Source organism: Oncorhynchus masou, chromosome 21 (assembly GCF_036934945.1).
Source record: "Oncorhynchus masou masou isolate Uvic2021 chromosome 21, UVic_Omas_1.1, whole genome shotgun sequence".
NCBI classification, from domain to species: domain Eukaryota; kingdom Metazoa; phylum Chordata; class Actinopteri; order Salmoniformes; family Salmonidae; genus Oncorhynchus; species Oncorhynchus masou.
In genome coordinates this window covers 54333905-54348904 of record NC_088232.1, presented here as the reverse complement: position 1 = coordinate 54348904, position 15000 = coordinate 54333905, and the positions used below count along the sequence as shown (strand labels likewise).

Genomic DNA, 15000 nt, shown 5'->3' with positions numbered 1-15000 from the left:
ACTGTATAGGAGCAGGTTACTGTATTGGAGCAGGTTACTGTATAGGAGCAGGTTACTGTATAGGAGCAGGTTACTGTATAGGAGCAGGTTACTGGGTAGGAGCAGGTTACTGGGTAGGAGCAGGTTACTGTATAGGAGCAGGTTACTGTATAGGAGCAGGTTACTGGGTAGGAGCAGGTTACTGCGTAGGAGCAGGTTACTGTATAGGAGCAGGTTACTGGGTAGGAGCAGGTTACTGGGTAGGAGCAGGTTACTGTATAGGAGCAGGTTACTGTATAGGAGCAGGTTACTGTATAGGAGCAGGTTACTGGGTAGGAGCAGGTTACTGGGTAGGAGCAGGTTACTGGGTAGGAGCAGGTTACTGTATAGGAGCAGGTTACTGTATAGGAGCAGGTTACTGTATAGGAGCAGGTTACTGGGTAGAGCAGGAGCAGGTTACTGGGTAGGAGCAGGTTACTGTATAGGAGCAGGTTACTGGGTAGGAGCAGGTTACTGGGTAGGAGCAGGTTACTAGGAGCAGGTTACTTAGGAGCAGGTTACTGGGTAGGTTACTGGAGCAGGTTACTGGGTAGGAGCAGGTTACTGTAGGAGCAGGTTACTGGGTAGGAGCAGGTTACTGTAGGAGCAGGTTACTGGGTAGGAGCAGGTTACTGGGTAGGAGCAGGTTACTGGGTAGGAGCAGGTTACTGTATAGGAGCAGGTTACTGGGTAGGAGCAGGTTACTGTATAGGAGCAGGTTACTGTAGGAGCAGGTTACTGTATAGGAGCAGGTTACTGTATAGGAGCAGGTTACTGGGTAGGAGCAGGTTACTGGGTAGGAGCAGGTTACTGGCAGGTTAGGAGCAGGTTACTGGGTAGGAGCAGGTTACTGTATAGGAGCAGGTTACTGTATAGGAGCAGGTTACTGTATAGGAGCAGGTTACTGTATAGGAGCAGGTTACTGGGTAGGAGCAGGTTACTGGGTAGGAGCAGGTTACTGGGTAGGAGCAGGTTACTGTATAGGAGCAGGTTACTGTATAGGAGCAGGTTACTGGGTAGGAGCAGGTTACTGGGTAGGAGCAGGTTACTGTATAGGAGCAGGTTACTGTATAGGAGCAGGTTACTGGGTAGGAGCAGGTTACTGTATAGGAGCAGGTTACTGTATAGGAGCAGGTTACTGGGTAGGAGCAGGTTACTGGGTAGGAGCAGGTTAGCAGGTTACTGTATAGGAGCAGGTTACTGTATTGGAGTAGGTTACTGTATTGGAGCAGGTTACTGTATGGAGCAGGAGCAGGTTACTGGGTAGGAGCAGGTTACTGTATAGGAGCAGGTTACTGTATAGGAGCAGGTTACTGTATAGGAGCAGGTTACTGTATAGGAGCAGGTTACTGTATAGGAGCAGGTTACTGTAGGAGCAGGTTACTGGGTAGGAGCAGGTTACAGGTAGGAGCAGGTTACAGGTTGTATTGGAGCAGGTTACTGTATAGGAGCAGGTTACTGTATTGGAGTAGGTTACTGTATTGGAGCAGGTTACTGTATAGGAGCAGGTTACTGGGTAGGAGCAGGTTACTGTATAGGAGCAGGTTACTGTATAGGAGCAGGTTACTGTATAGGAGCAGGTTACTGTATAGGAGCAGGTTACTGGGTAGGAGCAGGTTACTGGGTAGGAGCAGGTTACTGTATTGGAGCAGGTTACTGTATAGGAGCAGGTTACTGTATAGGAGCAGGTTACTGGGTAGGAGCAGGTTACTGTATAGGAGCAGGTTACTGGGTAGGAGCAGGTTACTGTATAGGAGCAGGTTACTGTATAGGAGCAGGTTAATGTATAGGAGCAGGTTACTGGGTAGGAGCAGGTTACTGGGTAGGAGCAGGTTACTGGGTAGGAGCAGGTTACTGTATTGGAGCAGGTTACTGTATAGGAGCAGGTTACTGTATTGGAGTAGGTTACTGTATTGGAGCAGGTTACTGTATAGGAGCAGGTTACTGGGTAGGAGCAGGTTACTGTATAGGAGCAGGTTACTGTATAGGAGCAGGTTACTGTATAGGAGCAGGTTACTGGGTAGGAGCAGGTTACTGGGTAGGAGCAGGTTACTGTATTGGAGCAGGTTACTGTATAGGAGCAGGTTACTGTATAGGAGCAGGTTACTGGGTAGGAGCAGGTTACTGTATAGGAGCAGGTTACTGGGTAGGAGCAGGTTACTGTATAGGAGCAGGTTACTGTATAGGAGCAGGTTACTGGGTAGGAGCAGGTTACTGGGTAGGAGCAGGTTACTGGGTAGGAGCAGGTTACTGGGTAGGAGCAGGTTACTGTATAGGAGCAGGTTAATGTATAGGAGCAGGTTACTGGGTAGGAGCAGGTTACTGGGTAGGAGCAGGTTACTGGGTAGGAGCAGGTTACTGTATTGGAGCAGGTTACTGTATTGGAGTAGGTTACTGTATAGGAGCAGGTTACTGTATTGGAGCAGGTTACTGTATAGGAGCAGGTTACTGGGTAGGAGCAGGTTACTGGGTAGGAGCAGGTTACTGGGTAGGAGCAGGTTACTGGGTAGGAGCAGGTTACTGGGTAGGAGCCGGTTACTGTGTAGGAGCAGGTTACTGTATAGGAGCAGGTTACTGTATAGGAGCAGGTTACTGGGTAGGAGCAGGTTACTGTATTGGAGCAGGTTACTGTATAGGAGCAGGTTACTGTATTGGAGCAGGTTACTGGGTAGGAGCAGGTTACTGTATAGGAGCAGGTTACTGGGTAGGAGCAGGTTACTGTATAGGAGCAGGTTACTGTATTGGAGCAGGTTACTGTATTGGAGCAGGTTACTGTATAGGAGCAGGTTACTGGGTAGGAGCAGGTTACTGTATAGGAGCAGGTTACTGTATAGGAGCAGGTTACTGTATAGGAGCAGGTTACTGTATTGGAGCAGGTTACTGTATAGGAGCAGGTTACTGTATTGGAGCAGGTTACTGGGTAGGAGCAGGTTACTGGGTAGGATCAGGTTACTGGGTAGGAGCAGGTTACTGTATAGGAGCAGGTTACTGTATAGGAGCAGGTTACTGTATAGGAGCAGGTTACAGTATTGGAGCAGGTTACTGTATTGGAGCAGGTTACTGGGTAGGAGCAGGTTACTGGGTAGGATCAGGTTACTGGGTAGGAGCAGGTTACTGGGTAGGAGCAGGTTACTGTATTGGAGCAGGTTACTGTATAGGAGCAGGTTACTGTATAGGAGCAGGTTACTGTATAGGAGCAGGTTACTGTATAGGAGCAGGTTACTGTATAGGAGCAGGTTACTGTATAGGAGCAGGTTACTGGGTAGGAGCAGGGTACTGGGTAGGAGCAGGTTACTGGGTAGGAGCAGGTTACTGGGTAGGAGCAGGTTACTGGGTAGGAGCAGGTTACTGGGTAGGAGCAGGTTACTGGGTAGGAGCAAGTTACTGTATTGGAGCAGGTTACTGGGTAGGAGCAGGTTACTGTATTGGAGCAGGTTACTGTATAGGAGCAGGTTACTGGGTAGGAGCAGGTTACTGTATTGGAGCAGGTTACTGGGTAGGAGCAGGTTACTGTATAGGAGCAGGTTACTGGGTAGGAGCAGGTTACTGTATTGGAGCAGGTTACTGGGTAGGAGCAGGTTACTGTATAGGAGCAGGTTACTGTATAGGAGCAGGTTACTGGGTAGGAGCAGGTTACTGTATAGGAGCAGGTTACTGGGTAGGAGCAGGTTACTGTATTGGAGCAGGTTACTGGGTAGGAGCAGGTTACTGTATAGGAGCAGGTTACTGTATTGGAGCAGGTTACTGGGTAGGAGCAGGTTACTGTATAGGAGCAGGTTACTGGGTAGGAGCAGGTTACTGTATTGGAGCAGGTTACTGGGTAGGAGCAGGTTACTGTATAGGAGCAGGTTACTGTATTGGAGCAGGTTACTGTATAGGAGCAGGTTACTGGGTAGGAGCAGGTTACTGTATAGGAGCAGGTTACTGTATAGGAGCAGGTTACTGTATAGGAGCAGGTTACTGTATAGGAGCAGGTTACTGGGTAGGAGCAGGTTACTGGGTAGGAGCAGGTTACTGTATAGGAGCAGGTTACTGTATAGGAGCAGGTTACTGTATAGGAGCAGGTTACTGGGTAGGAGCAGGTAAATGGGTAGGAGCAGGTTACTGTATTGGAGCAGGTTACTGTATAGGAGCAGGTTACTGGGTAGGAGCAGGTTACTGTATAGGAGCAGGTTACTGGGTAGGAGCAGGTTACTGTATAGGAGCAGGTTACTGTATTGGAGCAGGTTACTGGGTAGGAGCAGGTTACTGTATAGGAGCAGGTTACTGGGTAGGAGCAGGTTACTGTATAGGAGCAGGTTACTGTATTGGAGCAGGTTACTGTATAGGAGCAGGTTACTGTATAGGAGCAGGTTACTGTATAGGAGCAGGTTACTGGGTAGGAGCAGGTTACTGTATAGGAGCAGGTTACTGTATAGGAGCAGGTTACTGGGTAGGAGCAGGTTACTGTATAGGAGCAGGTTACTGGGTAGGAGCAGGTTACTGGGTAGGAGCAGGTTACTGTATTGGAGCAGGTTACTGTATAGGAGCAGGTTACTGGGTAGGAGCAGGTTACTGTATTGGAGCAGGTTACTGTATAGGAGCAGGTTACTGGGTAGGAGCAGGTTACTGTATAGGAGCAGGTTACTGTGTAGGAGCAGGTTACTGTATAGGAGCAGGTTACTGTATAGGAGCAGGTTACTGTATAGGAGCAGGTTACTGTGTATGAGCAGGTTACTGGGTAGGAGCAGGTTACTGTATAGGAGCAGGTTACTGTATAGGAGCAGGTTACTGTATAGGAGCAGGTTACTGGGTAGGAGCAGGTTACTGGGTAGGAGCAGGTTACTGTATAGGAGCAGGTTACTGTATTGGAGCAGGTTACTGGGTAGGAGCAGGTTACTGTATAGGAGCAGGTTACTGGCTAGGAGCAGGTTACTGTATAGGAGCAGGTTACTGTATAGGAGCAGGTTACTGGGTAGGAGCAGGTTACTGGGTAGGAGCAGGTTACTGTATTGGAGCAGGTTACTGTATTGGAGCAGGTTACTGTATAGGAGCAGGTTACTGTATAGGAGCAGGTTACTGTATAGGAGCAGGTTACTGTATAGGAGCAGGTTACTGTATAGGAGCAGGTTACTGGGTAGGAGCAGGTTACTGGGTAGGAGCAGGTTACTGTATTGGAGCAGGTTACTGGGTAGGAGCAGGTTACTGTATAGGAGCAGGTTACTGTATAGGAGCAGGTTACTGGGTAGGAGCAGGTTACTGTATAGGAGCAGGTTACTGGGTAGGAGCAGGTTACTGTATTGGAGCAGGTTACTGGGTAGGAGCAGGTTACTGTATAGGAGCAGGTTACTGTATTGGAGCAGGTTACTGGGTAGGAGCAGGTTACTGTATAGGAGCAGGTTACTGGGTAGGAGCAGGTTACTGTATTGGAGCAGGTTACTGGGTAGGAGCAGGTTACTGTATAGGAGCAGGTTACTGTATTGGAGCAGGTTACTGTATAGGAGCAGGTTACTGGGTAGGAGCAGGTTACTGTATAGGAGCAGGTTACTGTATAGGAGCAGGTTACTGTATAGGAGCAGGTTACTGTATAGGAGCAGGTTACTGGGTAGGAGCAGGTTACTGGGTAGGAGCAGGTTACTGTATAGGAGCAGGTTACTGTATAGGAGCAGGTTACTGTATAGGAGCAGGTTACTGGGTAGGAGCAGGTAAATGGGTAGGAGCAGGTTACTGTATTGGAGCAGGTTACTGTATAGGAGCAGGTTACTGGGTAGGAGCAGGTTACTGTATAGGAGCAGGTTACTGGGTAGGAGCAGGTTACTGTATAGGAGCAGGTTACTGTATTGGAGCAGGTTACTGGGTAGGAGCAGGTTACTGTATAGGAGCAGGTTACTGGGTAGGAGCAGGTTACTGTATAGGAGCAGGTTACTGTATTGGAGCAGGTTACTGTATAGGAGCAGGTTACTGTATAGGAGCAGGTTACTGTATAGGAGCAGGTTACTGGGTAGGAGCAGGTTACTGTATAGGAGCAGGTTACTGTATAGGAGCAGGTTACTGGGTAGGAGCAGGTTACTGTATAGGAGCAGGTTACTGGGTAGGAGCAGGTTACTGGGTAGGAGCAGGTTACTGTATTGGAGCAGGTTACTGTATAGGAGCAGGTTACTGGGTAGGAGCAGGTTACTGTATTGGAGCAGGTTACTGTATAGGAGCAGGTTACTGGGTAGGAGCAGGTTACTGTATAGGAGCAGGTTACTGTGTAGGAGCAGGTTACTGTATAGGAGCAGGTTACTGTATAGGAGCAGGTTACTGTATAGGAGCAGGTTACTGTGTATGAGCAGGTTACTGGGTAGGAGCAGGTTACTGTATAGGAGCAGGTTACTGTATAGGAGCAGGTTACTGTATAGGAGCAGGTTACTGGGTAGGAGCAGGTTACTGGGTAGGAGCAGGTTACTGTATAGGAGCAGGTTACTGTATTGGAGCAGGTTACTGGGTAGGAGCAGGTTACTGTATAGGAGCAGGTTACTGGCTAGGAGCAGGTTACTGTATAGGAGCAGGTTACTGTATAGGAGCAGGTTACTGGGTAGGAGCAGGTTACTGGGTAGGAGCAGGTTACTGTATTGGAGCAGGTTACTGTATTGGAGCAGGTTACTGTATAGGAGCAGGTTACTGTATAGGAGCAGGTTACTGTATAGGAGCAGGTTACTGTATAGGAGCAGGTTACTGTATAGGAGCAGGTTACTGGGTAGGAGCAGGTTACTGGGTAGGAGCAGGTTACTGTATAGGAGCAGGTTACTGGGTAGGAGCAGGTTACTGGGTAGGAGCAGGTTACTGGGTAGGAGCAGGTTACTGTATAGGAGCAGGTTACTGTATAGGAGCAGGTTACTGGGTAGGAGCAGGTTACTGTATAGGAGCAGGTTACTGTATTGGAGCAGGTTACTGGGTAGGAGCAGGTTACTGGGTAGGAGCAGGTTACTGGGTAGGAGCAGGTTACTGGGTAGGAGCAGGTTACTGTATAGGAGCAGGTTACTGTATAGGAGCAGGTTACTGTATAGGAGCAGGTTACTGTATAGGAGCAGGTTACTGGGTAGGAGCAGGTTACTGTATTGGAGTCTTTACCTGCTCCTTTAGTGGACCAAATGGCACCCTATATCTGGTCAAAAGTAGTATATGTGACTAAGTAGTGTACTACATAGGGAATAGGGTGCTATTTGTGACTAAGTAGTGTACTACATAGGGAATAGGGTGATATCTGTGACTAAGTAGTGCACTACATAGGGAATAGGGTGATATTTGTGACTAAGTAGTGCACTACATAGGGAATAGGGTGATATTTGTGACTAAGTAGTGTACTACATAGGGAATATGGTGATATCTGTGACTAAGTAGTGCACTACATAGGGAATAGGGTGATATTTGTGACTAAGTAGTGCACTACATAGGGAATAGGGTGATATTTGTGACTAAGTAGTGCACTACATAGGGAATAGGGTGATATTTGTGACTAAGTAGTCTACATAGGGAATAGGGTGCAATTTGTGACTAAGTAGTGCATTACATAGGGAATAGGGTGCTATTTGTGACTAAGTAGTGCACTACAGAGGAATAGGGTGATATTTGTGACTAAGTAGTGCACTACATAGGGAATAGGGTGCTATTTGTGACTAAGTAGTGCACTACAGAGGAATAGGGTGCTATTTGTGATTAAGTAGTGCACTACATAGGGAATAGGGTGATATTTGTGACTAAGTAGTGCACTACATAGGGATTAGGGTGCTATTTGTGACTAAGTAGTGCACTACATAGGGATTAGGGTGCTATTTGTGACTAAGTAGTGCACTACATAGGGAATAGGGTGATATTTGTGACTAAGTAGTGCACTACATAGGGAATAGGGTGCAATTTGTGACTAAGTAGTGCACTACATAGGGAATAGGGTGCTATTTGTGACTAAGTAGTGCACTACAGAGGAATAGGGTGATATTTGTGACTAAGTAGTGCACTACATAGGGAATAGGGTGATATTTGTGACTAAGTAGTGTACTACATAGGGAATATGGTGATATCTGTGACTAAGTAGTGCACTACATAGGGAATAGGGTGATATTTGTGACTAAGTAGTGCACTACATAGGGAATAGGGTGATATTTGTGACTAAGTAGTGCACTACATAGGGAATAGGGTGATATTTGTGACTAAGTAGTGCACTACATAGGGAATAGGGTGCAATTTGTGACTAAGTAGTGCACTACATAGGGAATAGGGTGCTATTTGTGACTAAGTAGTGCACTACAGAGGAATAGGGTGATATTTGTGACTAAGTAGTGCACTACATAGGGAATAGGGTGCTATTTGTGACTAAGTAGTGCACTACAGAGGAATAGGGTGCTATTTGTGACTAAGTAGTGCACTACATAGGGAATAGGGTGATATTTGTGACTAAGTAGTGCACTACATAGGGAATAGGATGATATTTGTGACTAATTAGTGCACTACATAGGGAATAGGGTGCAATTTGTGACTAAGTAGTGCACTACATAGGGAATAGGGTGCTATTTGTGACTAAGTAGTGCACTACAGAGGAATAGGGTGATATTTGTGACTAAGTAGTGCACTACATAGGGAATAGGGTGCTATTTGTGACTAAGTAGTGCACTACAGAGGAATAGGGTGCTATTTGTGACTAAGTAGTGCACTACATAGGGAATAGGGTGATATTTGTGACTAAGTAGTGCACTACATAGGGAATAGGGTGCTATTTGTGACTAAGTAGTGCACTACAGAGGAATAGGGTGCTATTTGTGACTAAGTAGTGCACTACATAGGGAATAGGGTGATATTTGTGACTAAGTAGTGCACTACATAGGGAATAGGGTGATATTTGTGACTAATTAGTGCACTACATAGGGAATAGGGTGCAATTTGTGACTAAGTAGTGCACTACATAGGGAATAGGGTGATATTTGTGACTAAGTAGTGCACTACATAGGGATTAGGGTGCTATTTGTGACTAAGTAGTGCACTACATAGGGATTAGGGTGCTATTTGTGACTAAGTAGTGCACTACATAGGGAATAGGGTGCTATTTGTGACTAAGTAGTGCACTACATAGGGATTAGGGTGCTATTTGTGACTAAAGAAAAGATGTTGGAAGCAAGGAGCTTCGCTGAGGTTACACTCATTCTTGACTGAACCCGGGGGTCAGTTTACTGTGAGCCTGCGACCTGGGCAAACCGACCAACCAACAGAGAGACTGAACCATCACGTCTATGGATGGATGTGGCCAGGTTCATCTACAATATACCGACACAAACACATTCACACAATGTAATATACAGTACAACAGCAAGCCAGTATTTTTGTTTTACCTTTATTTAACTAGGTTAAGTCAGTTAAGAACAAATTCTTATTTTCAATGACGGCCTGGGAACAGTGGGTACTACTGCCTGTTCAGGGGCAGAACGACAGATTTGTACCTTGTCAGCTCAGAGATTTGAACTCGCAACCTTTTGGTTACTAGTCCAACGCTCTGACCACTAGGCTACCCTACTGTTGACCAGGGCCCCATAGGGTAGTAGTGCACTACTGTTGACCAGGGCCCCATAGGGTAGTAGTGCACTACTGTTGACCAGGGCCCCATAGGGTAGTAGTGCACTACTGTTGACCAGGGCCCCATAGGGTAGTAGTGCACTACTGTTGACCAGGGCCCCATAGGGTAGTAGTGCACTACTGTTGACCAGGGCCCCATAGGGTAGTAGTGCAATACTTAGGGGAAAGGGTGCCGTGGAGTGTACCCTACTGCTATTTATACTACAGTCTAGTGTAGGCTTCTACTACTGCTATTTATACTACAGTCTAGTGTAGGCTGCTACTACTGCTATTTATACTACAGTCTAGTGTAGGCTGCTACTACTGCTATGTATACTACAGTCTAGTGTAGGCTCCTGGTATTTATACTAGTCTAGTGTAGGCTCCTGGTATGTATACTACAGTCTAGTGTAGACTCCTACTACTGCTATTTATACTACAGTCTAGTGTAGGCTGCTACTACTGCTATTTATACTACAGTCTAGTGTAGGCTGCTACTACTGCTATTTATACTACAGTCTAGTGTAGGCTGCTACTACTGCTATTTATACTACAGTCTAGTGTAGGCTCCTGCTATTTATACTACAGTCTAGTGTAGGCTCCTGCTATTTATACTACAGTCTAGTGTAGGCTCCTACTACTGCTATTTATACTACAGTCTAGTGTAGGCTGCTACTACTGCTATTTATACTACAGTCTAGTCTAGACTCCTACTACTGCTATTTATACTACAGTCTAGTGTAGGCTGCTACTACTGCTATTTATACTACAGTCTAGTGTAGGCTACTACTACTGCTATTTATACTACAGTCTAGTGTAGGATACTACTACTGCTATTTATACTACAGTCTAGTGTAGGCTGCTACTACTGCTATTTATACTACAGTCTAGTGTAGGCTCCTACTACTGCTATTTATACTACAGTCTAGTGTAGGCTGCTACTACTGCTATTTATACTACAGTCTAGTGTAGACTCCTACTACTGCTATTTATACTACAGTCTAGTGTAGGCTCCTACTACTGCTATGTATACTACAGTCTAGTGTAGGCTGCTACTACTGCTATTTATACTACAGTCTAGTGTAGGCTGATACTACTGATGCTCCTAATGATGCTGATTTACCCACGCAGTCACGCTCAAGTGTACAAACCCCCTCTTTCTTTATCTTTCTCTCTCTGAGTTCTCCCTCGCTTTCTCTCTTACTCCCTCTCTATCTTCCCCCTCTTTCTCTTTCTCCCTCTCTCTCTCTTTCCCCCTCTTTCTTTCCCCCTCTCTCTTTCCCCCTCTTTCTCTCCCCCTCTTTATTTCCCCCTCTTTATTTCCCCCTCTTTCTCTTTCCCCCTCTTTCTTCCTGTCTCATTCTCCCTCTCTCTTTCCCCCTCTTTCTCTTTCTCTCTCTCTCTTTCTCCCTATTCCTCTTTCCCCCTCTTTCTCTCTCTCTCTTTCTCCCTATTCCTCTTTCCCCCTCTTGCTCTTTCTCCCTATTCCTCTTTCCCCCTCTCTCTTTCCCCCTCTCTCTTTCCCCCCTCTCTCTTTCCCCTCTCTCTCTTTCCCCATCTTTCTCTTTCCCCCTCTCTCTTTCTCCCTCTCTCTCTTTCCCCCTCTCTCTTTCCCCTCTCTCTCTTTCCCCATCTTTCTCTTTCCCCCTCTCTCTTTCTCCCTCTCTCTCTTTCCCCCCTCTTTCTTTCCCCCTCTCTCTTTCCCCCTCTTTCCCCCTCTTTCTCTTTCCCCCTTTCTCTCTTTCCCCCTATTTCTCTTTCACCCTCTCTCTTTCCCCCCTTTCTCTTTCCCCCTCTTTCCCCCTCTCTCTCTTTCCCCCTCTTTCTCTTTCACCCTCTCTCTCTTTACCCCTCTCTCTCTTTCCCCCTCTTTCTCTTTCACCCTCTCTCTCTTCCCCCCTCTTTCTCTTTCACCCTCTTTCTCTTTCCTCCTTTCTCTATTTCCCCCTTTTTCCCCTCTCTCTCTTTCTCCCTATTCCTCTTTCCCCCTCTTTCTCTTTCTCCCTATTCCTCTTTCCCCCTCTCTCTCTTTCCCCCTCTTTCCCCCTCTCTCTTTCCCCTCTCTCTCTTTCCCCCTCTTTCCCCCTCTCTCTCTTTTCCCCTCTTTCCCCCTCTTTCTCTTTCCCCCTCTTTCTCCCTCTCTCTCTTTCCCCCTCTTTCCCCCTCTCTCTTTCCCCCTCTCTCCCTCTTTCCCCCCTCTTTCTCTTTCCCCCCCTCTTCTCTTTCTCCCTCTCTCTTTCCCCCTCTCTCTCTTTCCCCCTCTTTCCCACTTTCTCTCTTTCCCCCTCTCTCTTTCCCCCTCTTTCTCTTTCCCCCTCTTTCCCCTCTTTCTCTTTCACCCTCTCTCTCTTATCCCCTCTTTCTCTTTCACCCTCTCTCTCTTTCCCCCTCTTTCCCCCTCTCTCTCTTTTCCCCTCTTTCCCCCTCTTTCTCTTTCCCCCTCTTTCTCCCTCTCTCTCTTTCCCCCTCTCTCCCTCTTTCCCCCCTCTTTCTCTTTCCCCCCCTCTTTCTCTTTCTCCCTCTCTCTCTTTCCCCCTCTTTCTCTTTCCCCCTCTCTCTCTTTCCCCCTCTTTCCCCCTCTTTCTCTTTCCCCCTTTCTCTCTTTCCCCCTCTCTCTCTTTCCCCCTCTTTCTCTTTCCCCCTCTTTCCCCTCTCTCTCTTTCCCCCGCTCTCTCTTATCCCCTCTTTCTCTTTCACCCTCTCTCTCTTTCACCCTCTCTCTCTTCCCCCTCTCTCTCTTTCCCCCTCTTTCTCTTTCACCCTCTCTCTCTTTCCCCCTCTTTCTCTTTCACCCTTTCTCTCTCTTTCCCCCTCTTTCTCTTTCCCCCTCTTTATCTTTCCCCCTCTTTCCCCTCTCTCTCTTTCCCCTCTCTCTCTTTCCCCCTCTTTCTCTTTCACCCTTTCTCTCTCTTTCCCCCTCTTTCTCTTTCACCCTTTCTCTCTTTCCCCCTCTTTCTCTTTCCCCTCTCTCTCTTTCCCCCTCTTTCTCTTTCACCCTCTCTCTCTTCCCCCCTCTTTCTCTTCCCCCCTCTTTCTCTTTCACCCTTTTCCCCTCTCTCTCTTTCTCCCTATTCCTCTTTCCCCCTCTTTCTCTTTCTCCCTATTCCTCTTTCCCCCTCTTTCACCCCTCTCTCTCTTTCCCCCTCTTTCCCCCTCTCTCTCTTTTCCCCTCTTTCCCCCTCTTTCTCTTTCCCCCTCTTTCTCCCTCTCTCTCTTTCCCCCTCTTTCCCCCTCTCTCTTTCCCCCTCTCTCCCTCTTTCCCCCTCTTTCTCTTTCCCCCTCTTTCTCTTTCTCTTTCTCTCTCTTTCCCCCTCTTTCTCTTTCCCCATCTCTCTCTTTCCCCCTCTTTCTCTTTCACTCTTTCTCTCTTTCCCCCTCTTTCTCTTTCCCCTCTCTCTCTTTCCCCCTCTTTATCTTTCCCCCTCTTTCCCCTCTCTCTCTTTCCCCTCTCTCTCTTTCCCCCTCTTTCTCTTTCACCCTTTCTCTCTCTTTCCCCCTCTTTCTCTTTCACCCTTTCTCTCTTTCCCCCTCTTTCTCTTTCCCCTCTCTCTCTTTCCCCCTCTTTCTCTTTCACCCTCTTTCTCTTCCCCCCTCTTTCTCTTCCCCCCTCCTTCTCTTTCACCCTTTCTCTCTTTCCCCCTCTTTCTCTTTCCCCTCTCTCTCTTTCCCCCTCTTTCTCTTTCACCCTCTCTCTCTTCCCCCCTCTTTCTCTTTTCCCCTCTCTTTCTCTTTCTCCCTATTCCTCTTTCCCCCTCTTTCGCTTTCTCCCTATTCCTCTTTCCCCCTCTTTCACCCCTCTCTCTCTTTCCCCCTCTTTCCCCCTCTCTCTCTTTTCCCCTCTTTCCCCCTCTTTCTCTTTCCCCCTCTTTCTCCCTCTCTCTCTTTCCCCCTCTTTCCCCCTCTCTCTTTCCCCCTCTCTCCCTCTTTCCCCCTCTTTCTCTTTCCCCCCTTCTTTCTCTTTCTCTTTCTCTCTCTTTCCCCCTCTTTCTCTTTCCCCCTCTCTCTCTTTCCCCCTCTTTCTCTTAACCCCCTTTCTCTCTTTCCCCCTATTTCTCTTTCACCCTCTCTCTCTTTCCCCCTCTTTCTCTTTCCCCCTCTCTCTCTCTCCCTCTCTCCCTCTTTATTTCTGTCATCAGCACTGAGTCCAAATCGTCCGTTCTCTAATTTTAGACCGATAGGTAGAACGTAGGACACCCCTCCCTATGTTGGCCTTGGATGATATAGCTAGTAAACATTTTTTTACTCTCAATCTGTCTGTTTTGTTGAACATTTTAACCCATTGGACCAAGAGGACATTCTGTTTACATCGTGTTCTACTGTCTGTTGTTGTGGCCACCACCGCCTTGCGAGATCACGACGGCCGAACGAGGCTCGCCACCACAATCCCAGTGTGATGACTTTCTAACAGGAAGTTGTCATGTTCCTTACAGGAAGTGTACGTGGGGACGGAGACGATCTGCACGGTGGATGGGCTCCACTACAACAGCACCTACATGTCCAGGGTCAAAGCCTTCAACGTCAGCGGAGTGGGACAGTACAGCAAGACGCTGGCCATGCAGACCTCCGAGAGTAAATCCAACCACCACACACTCTGTTGACAGGGAATCTATAGAGCTCATGTCGTGCACTACTTTTGACCAGGGCCCATAGAGGGGGGGACAGAAGTAGTGCACTACATAGGGAATAGGGTGCTATTTGTGACTAAGTAGTGCACTACATAGGGAATAGGATACTATTTGTGACTAAGTAGTGCACTATATAGGGAATAGGGTGCTATTTGTGACTACGTAGTGCACAATACAGGGAACAGGGTGCTATTTGGGATGCAAGCATAGAGTAACCTGGTCCCATACTGTCTGTACTGTAGCCAACCCCTCTATAGACTAACCTGGTCCCATACTGTCTGTACTGGAGCCAACCCCTCTATAGACTAACCTGGTCCCATACTGTCTGTACTGTAGCCAACCCCTCTATAGACTAACCTGGTCCCATACTGTCTGTACTGTAGCCAACCCCTCTATAGAGTAATCTGGTCCCATACTGTCTGTACTGGAGCCAACCCCTCTATAGACTAACCTGGTCCCATTCTGCCTGTACTGTAGCCAACCCCTCTATAGACTAACCTGGTCTCATACTGTCTGTACTGGAGCCAACCCCTCTATAGACTAACCTGGTCCCATACTGTCTGTACTGGAGCCAACCCCTCTATAGACTAACCTGGTCCCATTCTGCCTGTACTGTAGCCAAACCCTCTATAGACTAACCTGGTCCCATACTGTCTGTACTGGAGCCAACCCCTCTATAGACTAACCTGGTCCCATACTGTCTGTACTGGAGCCAACCCCTCTATAGACTAACCTGGTCCCATACTGTCTGTACTGGAGCCAACCCCTCTATAGACTAACCTGGTCCCATACTGTC

At 47.5% G+C, this 15000-nt stretch overlaps 1 protein-coding gene across 1 annotated transcript in view; it reads left to right on the top strand.

The window, feature by feature from the left end:
• Positions 1–15000, top strand: part of LOC135508539 (E3 ubiquitin-protein ligase TRIM9-like) — a 130477-nt gene that overhangs the window by 97469 nt on the left and 18008 nt on the right. Inside the window, 1 exon segment of the mRNA XM_064928793.1 lies at positions 14010–14148. Coding sequence (XP_064784865.1) covers positions 14010–14148 — 139 coding nt within the window.